Source organism: Trachypithecus francoisi, unplaced genomic scaffold, assembly GCF_009764315.1.
Source record: "Trachypithecus francoisi isolate TF-2019V2 unplaced genomic scaffold, Tfra_2.0 Lachesis_group8, whole genome shotgun sequence".
Taxonomy (NCBI): domain Eukaryota; kingdom Metazoa; phylum Chordata; class Mammalia; order Primates; family Cercopithecidae; genus Trachypithecus; species Trachypithecus francoisi.
Window position 1 is genome coordinate 10,833,384 of NW_022681473.1, and position 20,989 is coordinate 10,854,372.

The following is a 20,989-nucleotide window of genomic DNA, read 5'->3' on the forward strand; positions in this document are numbered from 1 at the left end:
CTCTATCAAATAATTGAAGAAGAAACATTGTGTTTAATATTATTCAATCTTCCTATCCAGAAACTTGCTAGGGACCTGCAACTATATAGTCTACTATGATTTATTTTAAAGTGTTATGTAATTTTCTTCAAACTTTTTCTATGATTATTTGTAGATAGCTTATATTTAGTTATTTAGTACCACAATTGTGAAGTGAATCTACTTATTCACTATATCTTGTTATTTATTTTAATTTCTTTCTTTCTTTTTTTTTTTTTTTTTTTGAGACAGCATCTCGCTGTGTCACTAGGCTGGAGTGCAGTGGCCCGATCTTGGCTCATTGCAATTTCCGCCTCCCGGGTTCAAGTGATTCTCCTGCCTCAGCCTCCCAAGTAGCTGGAATTAAAGGCATGTGCCACTATGCCCAGCTAAGTTTTGTATTTTATTTTAGTAGAGACGGTGTTTCACCATGTTGTCCAGGGTGGTCTCGATCTCCTGACCTTGTGATCTGCCCGCCTTGGCCTCCCAAAGTGCTGGAATTACAGGCGTGAGCCACCGCGCCCGGCCTTGTTATTTATTTTCTAGATTTTGCTAGTGTCTAGGAACAGTCCTGATTGTTCCCTTCATTTGGCTCATTGATCAGCAGTCAGCTCCTGGAATTCCCTAAAACTGTGTTACTTTCATGCTGGGACCCTCCTGCTTTGGTTCTCTGGAGTCTTTTCTCCTGGAACAAACACAAAGAAACCAACAAACAAAAAATCACAAAAATGAAAAGACATGGACTAAGCGTATAAGTCCTGCATTCTTTAGGGCATGTTGATTCTTTGTCCATTAGCTTTGGTAAAAACCATATCTCTGTCCCCAAGGGACTGAGTGAACCTTGTGAAGTAACAGATGAAGCTCCCAGATTAGGATCTGGGAAGGCAGTTTAGATACCTTCTACTTGTCATCCTTGGACACCTGGTACAAGCTTGTCCAGCCCATGGCCCACAGGCTGCTTGTGGCCCAGGATGGCTTTGAATGTGGCCCAATACAAATTTGTAAACTTTCTTAAAACATTATGAGATATTTTTGTGATTTTTTTTAACTCATCAGATATTATTAGTGTTAGTGTATTTCATGTGTGGCCCAAGACAATTCTTATTCCATTGTAGCCCAGGGAAGCCAAAAGATTGGTTATCCCTGCATCCGCAGACTCTTCAGTGGCCTAGTAGTCAGGCCTGTAAGCACTGGCAGTCTCAGACAGCTTTTATAGACATCCATTGGCTTGTGGGTTCCCCAGGGATGAAAATCTGGTGTTTGGATCTCTGCATGTTTGTAAAATACCTTCAAGAATGTGCACATCACACTAGGGCAGGGAGGGAAGAGGAGACCTAATTTTGGTTTCTTCACTACAAACCTTTGACAAGCTGGGCAGAGCTGGTCTGTGTGATCTGGAGAGCCTCAGGGGATGTCTGAGGTCACTGTGGGAAGGCATGAGGCTGTACCTAGACCTAAGGCACTGATTACATGGGCAAATCCTCAGTCTATGCCTTTTGGGAGGACAGTGACCCTAAATGGTATTTTGCTTTCCTCAGCACAGACCTTTAGCACACAGATCCTCTGAGGGGCAACTGGGCTATTTACTCACTCATTTTTCTCATCCTGGATGGTGTCAAACAGAGGCTTGTTCCTGGTTTCAGGAAGGAGGAGGAAAGCAAAGCCAGAGATGAAGGGGAAGGCTCCATAGATGATCCAGGGCAGGGGTGGAAAATATACACTTAGGATGATCATGAGGGGAGCCAGGGCTCCTGCAATATTAGCAAAGGTTGCATTGATTCCCATAGCTCTTGCTCTTTGAGTGGAAACAGCAATACAAGAATATCTGTTAAAAATCCACACAGGCAATTTGTGATTTGTCATTTTGCTCTAATTATGAGGAAACATTTAGACACACAGAGGTGATGAAATACTCCTGTGTTTGAAATGTTCACTTTTATTTGCTAGCAATTAAATTTTCAGGTCACAAGTGCATTAGATGCATTTTCATCATTTAGGAAATACGGCTGTCCTTAGCACCGTCCTCTCAGGTGGCTCAGAAGGTTGTGTGGGATGCTCTAATACATCAAAGGACTTAACACAGTGGCGAAAAGTCAGCTTGAGATAAAGTTGGTCTATAATTATTTGTGTTTATGACTGTTACAGTTTACTTTCTTAACTAACCAGTCTTAGATTTCTTCCCACAAAAAGTGTCAATTATCTGAGAAAGGTCCATTTTGAACCTGACAGGGCATACATAAGGTTTTGTACCTGATTATGGTGGGAATTACTTCATTTCCATGGGCAAAAGCAAGGGTATTGGCAAGAGAAGACACTCCTAAACCCAGCGTTGCCAAAACCTCACGCAGCATCTGCATTTCTGGAGAAAGGAAGAACACAAGGCCTTAGGAAATTTGAGCTGAAGGAATCAGCATCCCCCAAGCTAGAAGTGAAAAGGACTGTATTGGAGGTGTTTGCAAGGTTAAAATGTACTGCAGGGAAACTGCATAGAGGCAAAGAATGTGCAGTGGCTGATAGCTGAGAAACGTGATTTATCTTCCCCTTGAGGCTTAAACAGTGAATAAAAAGGATCTGAGCTATTACTTCACTTCTCACTATATATCAGAGATACGCCATAGCAAGAGAGGCATGTAAGTTGAGCTGAATGTTTTTTCATTTATTCTGTCCAGGGACTCCTCTGCCTACCTGGTAGAACTGTCATGTGTGCAATACTTGGGAGTGTAAGACCCATCCATGTTCTCCTGGCCTTTAAAACCTAGGTACATACACAGTATTGACATGGGGCTAGGGTTGCAGAAGAGAGTCATAAAAGATCAGGAGTTCTATGTTAGGAGAGAAGCTAGACATTATCAATGTTTTAAGGATCAGGAATAAGGATCTCGAAAAGAGGAAAAAAAGTCAGACTTTAGAAAGCACTGAAAGGATGTTTCAGAGTCTTGTTTCTATCCAACTGAAGAAATCCTGTAATAGCCTCATGACACTGGAGGGTTCTGTTGCTTTGTAGCACACTTGGATCATTGCTGGCATTCAAGAAGGGGAGTGGAGCACACCAATCTGGGATCCTGTTAAATACATTACTACATTGAGAGTTAGGTGAAGACTGGTGGCCACCTGGGTTCCCTTACTTATTACATATGATCAGTTAATTTCTTAAAATAGAATCTACAAGAGGCTATTAACTGACAGTTTCTTCATTTCTACTGTACAGTTCTTTACATAAAGATGGGGCACTTTTGTTCCCTTGAAGTCAAGATGACTCCCCTAAACCAGGATGGTAGTTAAGGTGACCTAATACAAGGCCCACAAGTAGTACATGGGAATTAGGGAGTACTTTGTCACTGAAGCTGTAGTAATAAGAAAGAGCCCAGACAGAGGAAGTAGCAGTATTATGTCCTCATGTTGGGAAACAATGACAAGGCCTATACCTTATACTCATTTAAAGTTTGATCGGCCAAAGAGTAAGTAAGTGATTGCTGTTGTAGAGAAACCATCAGAAATAAATGGCTTCAGTTTCTTAGTATTTCTTGAATATGATGAGGACAACCATATAATAGAGCCAACCTTTACTCATCTGTGACTCGTTTTCCAGCAACTTGTGGCAGAATCTGTCCCAAATCCCCAGATTGTTGTCAGGAAATCCTGAGAACCCCATTCTCCCTTTCCTTCTGGCTTCAGATAGGTGTGACCAGTACAATCCCTGAGAAAAGAGGGAAAGGCATTTTCTTTCTTCCACCTGTGATCTCTTCTCACCTTGTGGCACAAGTACGATGGCCAGAAGGCAGATGGCCAGTAGGAACATGAGAAGCATCTGGCTTGCTCGATGCTTCCCGTATTTCAGTGCCCAAGGTGCAACACAATTGGCCAAGAGGATGACTGCACCAAAGAGAGTCTGAAACAGGAAAACATTGTTCCCCAGATGCTGGATGTTGAGATTAAGGCCAAAATAGGCCATGAAGTTTGCAAATCTGTGATGATTAAAAAGGAAAGGCACATATTATAATCTGTGTAGCCTACATCCTACAAATGAGAATAATATTGGCCCAGGCAGCTAGGGATTGTTAAAGTATAAAGGCTGGGTCCATTTCGTGGAATATTTTCTTGCAATGTGATTTTAAAAAATCTATTAAGTGACAATGATAACATTATGGAACTCTTTGTGAAGAAGTTATTAATACTAGACAAGAGGCTGGAAGTTAGATGCTTAAATATGTTCAGAAAGGGATACAGACTGTGTCTTATGAAGCAGGATAATTTCTGAAGAGTTTTCAAAGGTACCTTTGGTAGCTTCTATTTGATAAAAATGAGACAAAAGTATTATACTACCTACAAAGATGATGACTAAAGGTGTGGGAAGAGAGTTCCATTTGAGAATGCTGCCACCTTCCTCCGCAAAAGCACACCAAGTCTCCAACTCATTTCAACCACCAAGTTCTGTCTCTCAAAGCTAAAATAAGAGTCAAAGAGAACTGAAGATACCACAATATGTTGATTTTTAAATGACCATAAAATGATGGTAAGATGATGATGGTCATAATTGTCATTAATTTTTTGGAAGACAGCAAGTGTTTTATGGATGATTGATTAAACTATAGGGCCTGGGATTTATTTATTTATTTATTATAACTAATTGCTTTTATTAGTATCCTAAAGCCAATTTGCTCACATGACAACAAAAACCACTGCAAGACAATTCACTATCCTGAGGGCCATAAAATTAAAAATAAAAATTTACAGATATTAGTCAAACTCCCAGTGAGTACCTCAGGGGCTGAAATGTCCATTTACCTCCATTACAATCAGAAACATCACTAAAATGTACGACTTACTGAGTGACAGATTGTATATCCACAGCATTCACTGTGTAGGTGGTCCTGTGTAGTAAATCCAGAATGGAACAAGGAAACCTATTTTTATATTACTTATGTTTAATGGCATATAACCTCGTGATGGTTTTGTTTATTAGCATAGAAAGGAGTCCATTTTTATTATGTATTCAGTATACGTATGTATCTTATTAGAGGGAATTCTTACGATTTTATGTTGTCTCATCATTCATTTTGATTACAAGTTTAACTTTCTCACACCACAGCAGGGCTTAGTCACCCTTGACACAGTTTCTAGTTCTTACACCACTTCCAAATGGCTCAAGCCAGATGCCAGAGATAACTTAGAGGCATCTCTCCTGGCTAGCTGACTGGGTTCCCTGCTTTCCTGTTGCTTCCTTTGAATGAACTATTCAGGCATTTGCCTGCAAACTTTAAGTGACCCACACCTGATTTCCTTATATAAACTGCTAGTTGCCATGTATTCCTTTTATTATTATTATTATTATTATTATTATTTCAATAGCTTTTGGGGAGCAGGTGGTGTTTGGTTACATGGATAAGTTCTTTAGTGGTGATTTCTGAGATTTTGGTCTCTCTGCCAGTTTCTTCATTTCCACCTCATCTGACCCGGGAACAGAACACTGCCCTCCCAATTCATTATCCTCTCCTTTCCCAGGATCTGTAAGTAGACGTCTCTGAATTTGTTTTCTCTTGTAGCGGTATACTGAATTTATGCTTTCTGTCTGAAAAATTAGGGGCTGTTTCAGGCTGGGTTTTCCCTAGGTCTGCAGTGAGAACACAATGTCAGGCAACCAGAGCCAGAGCAATGGTCAGGCAGACATAAACTGGACGTGGGTCAGATAAGAGCCCCAAGGGCATCTGCCAGTATAAACAAGCTTCCTGTGTGAAGGTTCCCCTGGTCACGGGTCTAACAACTAGGCATCAGGCCATCCACTGAAGGAAAAGTGTTGCGTGAACACTGTAAACCCCTACATCCAGTTCCCATTCCTTTCCTTTTTAGGGCAGGGTTTTTAACCACTCTGGTACTGAAATCTGAATTTAGCTGGGGGCTCTCAACACACTTATTTTTAAAATATTGTGATAAAAATATATAACATTAGATTTACCTACTTAACAAATTTTTAGGTACAGTCCAGTATTCACTGTAAGCATAATGTTGAACAGCAGATTTCTGAGACATTTGCATCTTGCATAACTGATACTTTATGCCCTTAAATGACAACTCCCTATTCCCCTCTGCCCCCATCCCAGCAAACCACCATTCTACTTTCTGCGTCTATGCGTTGGCTTTTTTAGATACCTCATATAAGTGAAATGAGACAGTGTGTGTTCTTCTGTGCTAGCCCAAGGTTCATACCTGTTGGGTATGACCTTTTCTTTCTTTTTTGAGGATAATATTCCATTATATGTATATAACATAGTTTGCTTATTCATTCATATGTAAATCAATAGTTAAGTTGCTTCCATATCTTGGCAATTGTGAATAATGCTACAATGAACATATGGGAGTGCAAATATCTCTTCCAAATACTGATTTCAATTCTTTTTTTGAAGAATTGAGATCCCATAAGTGAGAATACCGAATCATATGGTAGTTCTAACCTCCACAGTGTCTTCATGGTGGGCGTAGCATTTTATATGGCCACCAGCAGTATACAAGAGTTCCAATTTCCCCACATCCTTTGAACACTTATTTCTTGTTTATTTATTTTTGATAATGATAATCTTAATAGGTATACTATTTCATTTTTTATGTGTTTAATCCTCCATAAAACACTTCATATTTTATATCCTTTTCTTATCTTTTTATCTCTTTTTCTTCCCTAATTGCTCTTGTTAGGATTTCAAGTACTATACTGAATAGAAGTGGTGAGAGTAGAATCCTTATCTTGTTCTTGATCTTAAAGGAAGAGTTTTCAGTTTTTTATTGTTGAGTATAATATTAGTACTGGACTTTTCATATTAGTCATTTATCAGTGAGCTTTATACGTTCATAGGCTCTCATGCTGCTCTTTAGTGCCATTTTTTAAAGTTCAAGGTTTCCCTTTGGAAATAATAATAATGGAGGTAGGGTACTGACAGACTCACTTAACTTTTGTTTGTGTGGGAAAGTATTTCTTTTCGTTATTGAGGGATGGTGTGCAAGATACATTGATTTTTGTTAGCATTTTATTTTTTCATCTCTCTGAACATATCATCCCACTCTCTTGGCCTACAAGGTTTCTGCAGAAATCTGCCATCCCCCAATTGTCTTATGGAGGATGTTCTCTTAGTATGTAACAAGTTACTTTATCTTGCTGCTTTCAAAATTCTCTATTTTCTTTGATAATTTAATTAGAAAATGTATTAATATGGAATTCTTTTTTGCTTTTATATATTTATTTGGTTTTTAGTCTTCTGACAATATTAATTTCATTTAATAGTCTGAAATTCTTAGAATCTGTCCATTTATCCCATTGTCAATTGTAAGTCATTGACTTTTTATAACAATCTTTTGTATTAATATATTTTGGAAAGTGTTTTTCTTCTTCTTCTTTTTTTTTTTTTTTTGAGACAGAGTCTTGCTCTGTCGCCCAGGCTGGAGTGCAGTGGCCAGATCTCAGCTCACTGGAAGCTCCGCCTCCCGGGTTCACGCCATTCTCCTGCCTCAGCCTCCTGAGTAGCTGGGACTACAGGCGCCCGCCACCTCGCCCGGCTAGTTTTTTGTACTTTTTAGTAGAGACGGCGTTTCTCCGTGTTAGCCAGGATGGTCTCGATCTCCTGACCTCATGATCCGTCCGTCTCGGCCTCCCAAAGTGCTGGGATTACAGGCTTGAGCCACCGCGCCCGGCGATTCTTCTTAAATCTTCCTTCAGGGAAGCTGAAACATAAGTTGATGAGCATGTACATGTGTGAACTTCAAAAAATGGTGAAATGTGAGCAAACATACAAATATTCTAAAAATGTCAGTGTTTATGGGAATTTTAGGGTACTTAATTTCCAAAATAATTACATATGGAGTGAAGACAGTCTAGTGTAAAAGGAAAGTAATATGGTATCATGGCTATAAGTGCAAGATTTAATGTCAGATTCGTGTTCAAGTTCTGAATGTACCATTTACTAATTATGTGATCTTTTAAAACATAATTTTATATTTAGTTAAAAAACTTTATTATTATTTTTTTCAACTTTCATTTTAGGTTCAGGGTACACTTGTAGGTTTGTTATGTGGGTAAATGTTGCAGTGGAGCCCAAATAGCCAAATCAATCCTAAGCAAAAGGAACAGAGTGAGAGGCATCACACTACCTGATTTCAAACTACACAACAAGGCTACAGTATTGAAAACAGCATGATACTGGCACAACCGCAGATACATAGACCAATGCAACACATTAATTAGACAACCCAGAAATAAAGCCACATACCTACAACTGCCTGATCTTCAACAAAGCTGAAAAAAGTAAGCAATGGGGAAAGACTCCCTATTCAATAAACAGTGCTTGGATAACTGGCTAGCCATATGCAAAATTTTGAAACTAGATCCCTTCCTTTGACCATATACAAAATTCAACTCAAGATGGATTAAAGACTTAAATGTAAGATGTAAAAATGTTAAAAACACAGAAGAAAAGAGGAAATACCACGCTGGACATCAGTCCTTGCAAAGATTTTATGATAAAGACTCCAAAAGCAATTGCCACAAAACCAAAAACTGAAAAGCGGGAACTAATTAAACCAAGGAGTGTCTGAACAGCAAAGGAAGCCAACAGCAGAGTAAACATACAGCCTACAGGATGGGAAAAAATATTTGTGGGTTATGCATTTGACAAAGGTCTAATGTTTGGAATCTATAAGGGACTCAAATAAAGCAACAATCAAAAAACAAACAAACGAACAAACAAACCCATTAAAAATGGGCAAAGGACATGAACTGACAGTTCTCCAGAGAAGACATACACATGGCCAACAAGCATATAAAAAAACTTATAATATCACTAATCATTTGAGAAATACAAATCAAAACAATAATGAGATAGCATCTCACACCAGTCAGAATGGCTGTTATTAAAAAGTCAAAAATTAACAATGCTGTTGAGGTTGTGGAGAAAAGGGAACACTAATAAACTGCTGGTGGGAATGCAAATTAGCTCAGCCACCTCAGCCTTGTTCTTTTTGCTTAGGATTTCTTTGGCTTTATGGGTCTTTTTTGATTTTGTATAAATTTTAGGACTAAAAAAAATTCTGTGAAGAATGTCGTTGGTATTTTGATAGAGATTGCACTGAATCTGTAGATTGCTTTGGGTAATAGGCACATTTTAACAATATTGATTCTTCTAATCCATGCACACGGTACGTCTCTATTTTTTGTATCAGCTTCAATTTGTTTCATCAATGTTTTATTGTTTTCATTGTAGAAATCTTTCATTTCTTTGGTGTAGTTTATTACTAGGTTTTTACTTTTTGTAATGAATTGCAAATGAGATTGCTTTCTTAATTTGTTTTTCAGATTGTTCTTTATTGAAATACAGTTATGTTAATTATGTTTTATGTTGATTTTGTATCCTGCAACTTTACTGAATTTTTTGTTTATTCAGATAGATTTTTGAGAGAGTCTTTAGGTTTTTGTAAATATAAAATCATATCATATGCAAATGAGGACATTTTGATTTCTTCCTTTCCAATATGGATTCCCTTTATTTTCTTCTCTTGCCTAGTTGCTCTGGGTAGGACTTCCACTACTATATTGAGTAAAAGTGGTGAACGTGGGCATACTCGTCTCTTACATGATCTTAGAAGTAGAGCTTTCATTTTTTCCCCAATTCTCTATGATGCTAGCTGTGGGTTTATTACATATGACCTTATTGTTTTGAGGTATTTTCCTTTTATGCTCAGTTTGTTGAGAGCTTTTATCATAAAGAGAATTTGAATTTTATCAGTTGCTTTTGGCATCTGTTGAAATGATTATATAACATTGATTCTACTAACATTATGTTTTATGTTTATGGACTTGCCTATGCAGAACCATTCTTGCATCCCTGGGATGAATCACAGTTGATCGTGATGAATGATCTCTTTAATGTGTTTTAAAATTTTGTTTGCTACTATTTTGTGGAAGATTTTTACACCTATGTTCATCAGTGATGTTTCCTTTTTTGTGTGTGTTTGTTTCTGGTTTTGGCATCAGGGTAATGCTGGCCTTGTGAAATGAGTTTGGAAGTATTCCCCCGTCCTTTATTTTCTCAAATAGTTTGAGTACAATAGGCATGAGTTCTTTAAATGTTTGGTAGAATTCAGTTGTTCTGAAGCTATCAGGTTCTAGATTGTTCTTTGATGGGGGACTTTTTACTACTGCTGGTATCTTGCTGCTGGTTATTGCTCTGTTCATGGTTTGTATTTCTTAATGTGTCAGCTTGGTTCAATCAATGTTCTATGTGTCAAAAAAATGTATCCACCTCTTCTAGGGTTTTCCATTTATTGGCATAAAATTGCTCATAATAGTCTCTAATGATCCATTGAATTTCTGTTATGTCAGTTGTAATGTCTCTTTTTTATCATCAATTCGATTTATTTTTGTTTTTTCTATTTTTTTCTTAGTTTGCATAAAGGTTTGTTGATGTTGTTTATTTTTCACAAAACAACTTTCGACTTTTGTATTTTTTGTGTCAATTTCATTTATTTCTTGCACTGATCTTTATTCTTTCTTTCCTGCTACTAATTTTGGGTTTCATTTGTTTTTGTAGGTCTACTTCTTTAAGATGCATCCTAGGCTATCTGAAGTTTTTCTAGTGTTTTGAGGTAGGTGTTTATTTCTATAAACATACCTGTTACTGCTTCTTTTGTCATATCTCAAAGGTTTGGTATATTGTGTTTCCATTTTCATTTGGTTCAAGAAATTTTTAATTTTCTTCTTAATTTCTTGATCGACCCATTTGTCATTTAGGAGCATATTGTTTAATTTTCAGGTATTTGTATATTTTTCAAAGTTCCTTTTGTTATTGTTTTATTCCAATGTGATCAGAAAAGGTAACTGGATATGACTGAAATTTTAAAATTTCCTGGGAAGTTTTTTGTTCTAACATGGTCTATCTAAAGAATGTTGCACGTGCTGATGAGAAGAATGTACATCCTGTATTTGTTGAGTAAAATGTTCTATAAGTGTTTATTAAGCCCATTTCATCTATCATGAAAATAAAGTCCAATGCTTCATTTTTTATTTTCCATCTAGAGGAACTTATCAATGCAGAATGTTGGTTGTTGAAATTCCCAACTATTTTTGTACTGGGGTCTATCTCTTTCTTTAGTTCTAGTAATATTTACTTTATATATCTAGGTGTTCCCATGTTGATAACACATACATTTGCAATTGTTATATATTCTTACTGAATTGACCCCTTTATCATTATATAATGATCTCCTTTGTCTGTTTTTACAGTATTGATGTGCAATCTATTTGATATCACCATAGCAGCTCCTGCTCTTTTTTGACCTCTGTTTGCATGGACTATCTTTTTCCAGCCATTCATTTCTAGTGCAGGTGTGATTTTACAGGTGAAGTACATTACTTATAGGAACTTAGAGTTGGGCCTTGTTTTTTAACCCATTTAGCTACTCCATGTCTTTTAATTGGAGAATTTAGTCCATGTACATTCAATGCGATTAATAAGTAAGAATTTATAACTGCCATTTTGTTGTTTGTTTTGTGGTTACTTTGTAAGTCCCCTCTATACCTTCTTCCTTTCTTTTTTGTGTGTAAGTGACTTTGTGTGGTAGTATGTTTTAATTTCTTGCTTTTCATTTTGATGTGTCTATTAGAGATTTTTTGCTTTGTGGTTCCTATGAGGCCTGCAAAAATACCTTATGATAAAGTATTTTAAAGTCTAAATTATTTGCCTTAATACGGATGCATACGCTGAAGTAGAAAGTTTATTTGAAGAAATAATAACACAGAATGAGGAGGAGGAGCAAGATGGCTGAGTAGAAGCCTCTAAGTTCATCTTTCCCACAGGAACAGAAAATTTAACAATTATCTACACACAAAAAGCAGCTTCATAAGAGCCAAAAATAAGGTGGGAGATCACAGTACTTGATTTTAATTTCATATCACTGAAAGAGGCACTGAAGAGGGTAGGAACGACTGTCTTGAATTGCCAATGCCAACCCTGCCCATCTCCCAGCAGTGGCTGCCTGGTGCAGAGAATCTTTGTGTGCTTAGGGGATAGAGAGCACAGTTATTGTGGGACTTTGCATTGGAACTCAGTGCTGCCCTGTCACAGAGGAAAGCAGCACCAGACAGAACTCAGCCAGCAACCACGGAGGGAGAATTTAGACCAGCTCTAGCCAGAGAAGAACTGCCCATCCCAGTGGTCAGAATCTGGGTTCTGGCAAGCCTCACTGTCATGGACTAAAGGGCCATGGGGTCTTAAATAAACTTAAAAGACAGTCTTGGCTACAAGGACTGCTATTCCTAGGCAAACCCTGGTGCTGTGCTGGGCCTGGGGTCAGTGAACTCGGGGGACCTGTGATCTAGTGAGAGCCCAGCAGCTTGCAGCTCCAGGAGAGAATTCTCCCTTTGACTTGAGGAGAGGAGAGGGAAGAATAAAGAGGACTTTGTCTTGCAACATGGATACTATTTCAGCCACAGTAGAACAGGGTCCTGGGGCCTGCATTCCAGGACATAGCTCCCAGATGACACCTCCAGGGGCAGAAGGGAACCTACTGCCTTGAAGGGAAGGACCTAGGCCTGAGAGGATTCATCACCTGCTGACTAAAAAACCCTGGGTCCTCAATAATCATCAGTGGTGGTCAGGTAGTTCACTCGATTGGCCTTGGGTGAGACTCTGCACTGTGCTGGCTTCAGGTGTGACCTGGCACATTTCCAGCAGCGCTAATTAAGGGAAGACACTCCTTCTACTTGAGAAAAGAAGAGGCAAGATTAAAGGGGGCTTCGTCTTGCAGCCAGTCACAGTAGGATAGAACACAAAGTGGGGTCTTGGGGTCCATAAATCCAAGCCTGGGCTCTTGGACAGCAGTTTTGGACCTGCTCTGGGCCGAGGGGAGCCCATTTCCCTGAAAGGTAATTCTCAGTCCTGGAAGCAGCATTTACCGCAAGCTGACTGAAGAACACTTAGACCTTGAGTGCACATCGGCAATAAGGATGTAGTACTTACCATAAACCTGGAGTGGTGGTGGCCATGAGATGACTCCTCTGCTTACGGAAAAGGGTGGGAAGAGTGGAAAAGACTTTCTTTTGTGCCTTGGGTGCCAGGTCAGCCACAGTAGAATAAAACACCAGATAGATTTCAAAGGTTTCTGACTCTAGACCCTGGTTGCTGCATGGCATCTATAGACCCACCTGTGGTTGTGGGGAACTTGTGACCATGAAGGGAATAACATGAACCTAGCCAGCTTTGACACCTGCTGACTGTAGAGCCCTAGGGCCTTGGGCAAACCTAAGCAGTAGCCAGGCAGTGATTACTATGGGCCTTGGGGGATACCCAGTGCTATACTGGCTTCAGGTCTGATGCCGTGCAGTTCCAGTGGTGGTGGCCACAGGGGTGCTTGTGTCACTCCTCCCCCAGCTCCAGGCAGCTCAGTATAGAGACAAAACTCCCATTTATTTCAGAGAAAGTAAGGGAAGAGAACAAAAGCATCTGCCTGGTAATCCAGATAATTCTTCTGGATGTTATCCATGACCATGATGTCGGTATATCTGTGAGTCTGCAAGAACTGCAGCATTACTGGCCTTGGGGTCTCTCCTAATGAATAGATGTCTGCAGTGATGAAAAACAGATCAAATCACCAAAGTTCCTTTGCATACATGGAAAACTTTCCCAAGAAATATGTGTACAAACAAACTCAGACTGTGAAGACTACCATGAATACCTAAGTTTTCAGTGCCCAGACACTGATGAACATCCACAAGCATCCACACCATCCAGAAAACATTATCTCACCAAGTAAACTAAATAAGGCACTAGGGACCAATCCTGCAGAGACAGAGATATGTGACCTTTCACACAGAGAATTCAAAATCGCTCTTTTGAGGAAAATCTATGAAATTAAAGATAACACAGAGAAAACAATCAATCAGAATTTTATCAGATAAATGTAACAAAGGAATTAATTAAAAATAATGAAGCAGAAATTTTGGAGTTGAAAATGCAATTGGAGATCAGTGTTTGGAGGCTTGTATCATGAATTTTAGCTCCAGAACAACTGCAGGAACAAAACGGAAATCCTGAGAAGACCCACAGACCCTTTGAAGGAAGCAGACTGCTCCTGCAGGAACCAGGAGATACCCCAAATACTATGAGTGTCCAAACTGCAGAAGTAGAAAAGGGAGATCCTCCACCCCTGAACACACACCCCCACTGGGGAAACCGAAGGTCTAGTTTACAGGTTTCTGACCTTACCTGGAGCTGAGTTAATTGAGAGCCAAGATAAACACAGGGGTAGAGGAAGCAGCAGGAAAGGCCCTGGGAGCTTGCTGGGCCCCCAAGCCAGCCATTCCTGCCTGGCACTACAGGGATCCTTTGCGGGGGGCTGTGGACAGAGGCAGAGAAATGTCACAGGGAGAAGGACATCTCCAGCTGAACTTTGTAATAATTTGAACTGGATGTGAAGCCTTCTGGCCACAACTTGGGGGAGAGTGTGAATTTGGCACGTGTATACCTATGAAACAACCTTGCATGTTCTGCACATGTATCCCAGAACTTGAAGTAAAAAAAAAAAAAAAACAAAAATTAGAGCAGAAATAAATTAAAATAAATAACAATACAAATGATCAATAAAATTAAAAGTTAGTTTTTGAAAAGATAAAATTGACAAACATTTAGCCTAACTAACTAAACAAACAGAGAAGATCCAAATAAATCAGAGATTAAAAAGGAGACATTGTAACTGATACCACAGAAACTGACAATGTCAGAAGGGGCTACCATTAACAACTATATGCCAATAAGTTTGAAAACTTAGAAGAAACAGATTAATTACTAGACATGAATAGCCTACCAAGGTTGAACCATGAAGAAATTTAAAACCTGAACAAAGTAATAAAAAATAATGGGATCAAAGCTATAATAAAAGGTCTTTCAGCAAAGAAAAGCTCTGGACCTGATGGCTTCACTGCTGAATTTTATCAAACATTTAAGGAAGAACTAATGCCATTTTTATCATATTATTCCAAAAAAAAAAAATACAGGAGGAGGGAATACTTCCAAACTCATTCTATGAGACTAAAATTGCCCTGATACCCAAATCAGACAAAGACACATTAAAAAAAGAAACCTACAGGCTAATATCCCTGTTGAACATTGATGCAAAAATCTTCAACAAAATACTAGAAAACTGAATTCAACTATGCATTAAAACAATGATTCATTATTACTAAAGGGAATTTATCCCACGATGCAAGGATAGTTCAACATATGCATATTGGTTACCATGATATATCATGTTGATCAAATAAAGGACAAAACCACGTGATCATTTCCACTGATGCTGAAAAAGCATTTGATAAAATTTGACATCCATTTCCGATTAAAAAAAAAAAAAAACTCTCAAAAAACTGAGCATAGAAGAAACATACCTCAACATGATAAAAGCCATAAACGACAGACCCATAGCTGGTATCATACAGAATGGAGAAAAAATTGAAAGCTTTCATCTAAGATCTGGAACACAACAAGATGCCCACTGTCATCACTGTTATTCAACATAGCCCTTGAAGTCCTAGCTGGAGCAATCAGAGAAGAGAAAGAAATCAAGGACATTCAAATTGGAAAAGCTGAAGTCAAATTATTCTTGTTTGCAGATGATATAATCTTATATTTGGAAAAATCTAAAAACCTCCACCACAAAGCTATGAGAAACGAGAAATAAATTCAGTAAAGCTGCAGGATACAAATTCAGGGAAGCTGCAGGATACAAAATCAACAAATAAAATCAATAACATTTCTATATGCCAATAAGGAACCATCTAAAAAAGATCAAGAGAGTAAATATGCTTATAATAGTTACAAATAAAATAAAATACCTAGAAATTAAGTTAATAAAAAAGTGAAAACACCCTCTGATGAAAACTATAAAACATTAATGTAAGAAATTGAAGATGTTTTAAAAAAGGAAAGATATTCCATGTTCATGGAGTGGACAAATCAATATTGTTGAAATGTCCATACTACCCAAAGCAATCTACAGATTCAATACAATCCCTATTAAAATACCAATGACATTTTCCACAGAAATAGAAAAAACAATCCTAACGTTTAAGTGGAACCAAAAAAGACCAAGAATAGCCAAAACTATCTGGAGTAAAAAGAGCAAAACTGGAGGAATCACATTACATGACTTCAAATTACACTACAGAGCTATAGTAGCCAAAACAGCATGGTACAGACATAAAAACATAGATCAGTGTATGCATAGGTCAGTGTAACAGAATAGAGAACCCAGAGGTAAATCCAAACATTTATAGTCTACTTCTCTTTTAGAAAGTTGTCAAGAATGTACACTGGGGAAAGGACAGTCTCTTCGATATATGGTGCTGGGGAAATGGAATATCCATATGCAGAAAAATGAAACTAGATCCTTATCTCTTACCATATACAAAAATAAAATCAAAATGGATTAAATACTTAAATCAAAGACCTCACACTATGAAATTGCTACAAGAAAAAATTGGGAAAATTCTCCAGGATATTGGACTGGGCAAGGATTTCTTTAATAATACACCAGAAGCACAGACAACCAAAGCAAAAGTGAACAAATGGAATTACTTTAAGTTAAAAAAAATCCTTCTGCAAATTCTTTGAAACCAAGGAGAACAAAGAGACAACATACCAGAATATCCAGGTTGCAGCTAAAGCAGTGTTAAGAGGGAAATTTATAGCACTAAGTGCCCACATCAAAAAGCTAGAAAGATCTCAAATCAACACCCTAACATCTCAACTAAAAGAACTGGAGAACCAAGAACAAAGAAACCCCAAAGCTAGCAGAAGACAAGAAATAACCAAGGTCAGAGTGCAACTGAAGGAGATAGAGATACAAAACAAAAAAACAAACAACAAAAAAACCCTTCAAAAAATTGACGAATCTAGGGACTAGATTTTTGAAAAAATTAATAAAATATATAGACTGCTAGTTAGACTAATAAAGAAGAAAAGAGAGAAGACTCAAATAGACAGAATAAAAAATGATAAAGGGGATATCACCACTGGCCCCACAGGAATACAAACTACCATCAGAGGATACTATAAACACCTCTATGCAAACAAACTAGAAAATCTAGAAGAAATAGATAAATTCCTGGACATATACACCCTCCCAAGACTGAACCAGGAAGAAGTCGAATCCCTGAATAGACCAATAACAAGTTCTAAATTGAGGCAGTAATTAATGGCCTACTTAAAAAAAAAAAAAAAAGCCCAGGTCCAGGTGGATTTATAGCTGAATTCTACCAGAGGTACAAAGGGGAGCTGGTACCATTTCTTCTGAAACTATCCCAAACAATTGAAAAGGAAAGACTCCTCTCTAATTTATTGTATAATTTGTTGTATGAGGCCAGCATCATCCTAAACTGGTAGGGGTAAAAATCTGGCAGGAATACAACAATAAAAGAAAACTTCAGGCCAATATCCCTGATGAACATTGGTGCAAAAATACTCAATAAAATACTGGCAAACTGAATCCAGCAGCACACAAAAAAGCTTATCAACTACGATGAAGTCGGCTTCATCCCCAGATGCAAAGCTGGTTCAACATAAGCAAATCAGTAAATGTAATTTATCACATAAACAGAACCAAAGACAAAAATCACATGATTATCTCAACAGACACAGAAAAGGCCTTCAATAAAATTCAACATCCCTTCATGTTAAAAACTCTCAGTAAACTAGGTATTGAAGGAAATACCTTAAAATAATAAGAGCCGTTTATGACAGACCCACAGACAGTATCATTCTGAATGGGCAAAAGCTGGAAGCATTTCCCTTGAAAATGGCACAAGACAAAGATGCCCTCTCTCACTGTTCCTAGTCAACATAGCATTGGAAGTTCTGGCCAGAGCAATCAGGCAAGAGAATGAAATAAAGCATATTCGAATTGGAAGAGAGGAAGTCAAATTGTCTTCATTTGCAGATGACATGATCCTATATCTAGAAAACCCCACTGACTCATCCCAGAAGCTTCTTAAGCTGATAAGCAACTACAGCAAAGTCTCAGGATACAAAATCAATATGTAGAAATCACAAGCATTTCTATACACAAACAACAGACAAGCAGATAGCCAAATCATGAATAAACTCCCATTCACAATTGCTGCAAAGAGAATAAAATACCTAGGAACACAGCTAACAAGGAAAATAAGGACCTCTTCAAGGCTAACTACAAACCACTGCTCAAGGAAATCAGAAAGGACACAAGCAGATGGAAAAACACGCCATGCTCATGGATAGGAAGAATCAATATCGTGAAAATGGCCATACTGCCCAAAGCAATTCATAGATTCAATACTATTCCCATTAAACTACCATTGACATTCTTCAAAGAATTAGAAAAATCTATTTTAAAATTTATCTGGAATGACAAAAGAGCTCATATAGCTGGGACAATACTAAATCTAGGCAACACTATTCAGGACATAGGGATGGGCAAAGATTTCATGATGAAATCACCAAAAGCAATTGCAACAAAAGCAAAAATTGGTAATGGGATCTAATTAAGCTAAAGAGCTTCTGCACAGCAAAAGAAACTATCATCAGAGTGAACAGGCAAGCTACTGAGTGGGAAAAAAGTTTTTGCAACCTATCCATCTGACAAAGTTGTAATTTCCAGTCTACAAGTAACTTAAATATACAAGGAAACAAACAAACAAACCATTAAAAAGTGGGCAAAGGACATGAACAGACACTTCTCAAAAGAATACGTTCATGTGGCTAACAAACACATGAAAAAAAGCTCAGCATCACTGATCATTAGAGAAATGCAAATCCAAACCACAATAACATACCATCTCACACCAATCCGAATGGCAAATATTAAAAGCCAAGAAATAACATGCTGGCAAGGTTGAGGAGAAATAGGAATGCTTTTATACTGTTGATGGGAAGGTAAATCAGTCTGACTACTATGGAAGATGGTGTGGTGATTTCTCAAAGATCTGGAACCGGAAATACCATTTGACCCAGCAATTCCATTACTGAGTATATATGCAAAGGAATATAAATCATTCTATTACAAAGATACTTGCCCAAGTATGTTCACTGCAGCACTATTCATAAGAGCAAAGACATGGAATCAACCCAAATGCCCATCAATGACAGACTGGATAAAGAAAATGTGGTACATATACACCATGGAATACTATGCAGCCATAAAAAATGAGATCATGTCCTTTGCAGGGACATGGATGAAACTGGAAGCCACTATCCTCAGCAAACTAATGCAGGAACAGAAAACCAAACACTCCATGTTCTCACTTATAAGTGGGAGCTGAACAATGAGAACACATAGACACAGGGAGAGAAACAACACACACTGGGACCTGTTGGGGGTTGGGTGCAGGAAGGGAGAACATTAAGAAAAATAGCTAATGCATACTGGGCTTAATACCTAGGTGATGAGTTGATAGGTGCAGCAAATCACCATGGCACATGTTTACCTATGTAACAAACCTGCACATCCTGTACATCTACCCCAGCACAGTCATTGTCTTCATCTACTCCCTGACTTATTTTGGTCATTTGAAATATTTACAATATTTCTTTGTTGAATTTCTCACTTTGTTCCTTTTTTTTTTTTTTTTTTAAGATGGAGTCTCGTTCTGTCACCAGGCTGGAGTGCAGTGACACGATCTCGGTTCACTGCAACTTCTGCCTCCCAGGTTGCAGTGATTCTCCTACCTCAGCCTCCCAAGTAGCTGGGACTACAGGTGTGCACCACCATGCCCGGCTAATTTTTGTATTTTTAGTATAGACAGGGTTTCATTATGTTGGCCGGAATGATCTCGATCTCTTGACCTTGTGATCCACCTGCCTCGGCCTCCCAAAGTGCTGGGATTACAAGCATGAGCCACCATGCCCGGCCTGTTCATGCATTTTTATCTTGACTTATGTGTGCATTGTTATGGTAGCTATTTCTAATTTGTTATCACGTTATTCATACACCTCTCTTTATGGTCAGTTTCTGGGGATTTTTTTTTTTGTTCCCTTTTGAGTCATGTTTCTCTGTTTCTTCACGTTTTTTGAAGCTTTGCATTGGTGTGTGCACATTTGAAGAAACAGCTCCCTGTCCCTATCTTCCCAGACTGGCTTTTATAGGGAAGACCTTCACCAGTCAACCCAAACAGAGATTCTGGGGGCCTGTCAAACCTCCTCTGTAAAGTGTCTTATCTGTATTTGTGTGTGTATATTTCTGATCAGAGAGATCTACTGGTTTTACTGGTTTCTGTTTTAAAATATCTTGTAATCTCTGGCTCCCTGTGGTGTCTGTCTGCTGTGCTATGAGCTCTTTGATGCAGCAGGATGACAGTCAGATGATTTTTATCTTGTTTTGTTCCTAAGATATCTAGAGTATCTGGAGTCCCACTGGCATCCTGGGTGGGAAAGACAAAAACACATTTCTTGGGCATCTCCCTGAAAAATTGGAATGTTGGACACATACTGCACTCCCTTCCCTCCCTCCTGAGGGAGAAATCTAAAATTGCCCATCTTATTTTTATTGCACTGAGCTGTGCCAGTCACAGATTTTCTTTGTACTCATCTTCTATTCAGTGACCCAAACATCCAAATCTGCAAGTTCCATAAGTGCTCTGAGTGAGGGGAGACAAACACCAGTTCCTCACACAGTGTGTCAAAAGGCCCAGATGTGCATGAATGCCCCGCTCCTTCCTTTTCTATGAGGGAGCGGTCATAGGCCAGGGTGTTCTCCCTTGGCACTGAGCTGAAACAGCTTTGGGAAGGGGTTGTCCTGGGTCAGGTGAAATTACTCTTCTTACCCATTTCAGGGCAAGTGTTCTTGGGTTTGTGTTCATCTACAACATCATTTACAACATCTTACCTCTATTTTGGAAATCTCATAGGGGCGTTTGGATCCAATCATTGTTAAATCAGTGTTTCTGTGGGGGATTACCAGGTAGGACTTCCTA

At 38.4% G+C, this 20,989-nt stretch overlaps 1 protein-coding gene across 1 annotated transcript in view; it reads right to left on the reverse strand.

Annotated features, from left to right (window-relative positions):
* Positions 1-449: 449 nt before the first annotated feature.
* LOC117080653 (solute carrier family 22 member 9-like) overlaps positions 450-20,989 on the reverse strand; it is a 28,744-nt gene continuing 8,204 nt past the window's right edge. Inside the window, exons 6-9 of the mRNA XM_033205867.1 lie at positions 3,769-3,983; positions 2,269-2,377; positions 1,610-1,813; positions 450-703 (exon numbers count right to left, since the gene is read on the reverse strand). Of these exons, the coding sequence (XP_033061758.1) occupies positions 643-703; positions 1,610-1,813; positions 2,269-2,377; positions 3,769-3,983 (589 nt within the window). The 3' untranslated portion in view covers positions 450-642. The remainder of the gene's footprint in view (positions 704-1,609; positions 1,814-2,268; positions 2,378-3,768; positions 3,984-20,989) is intronic.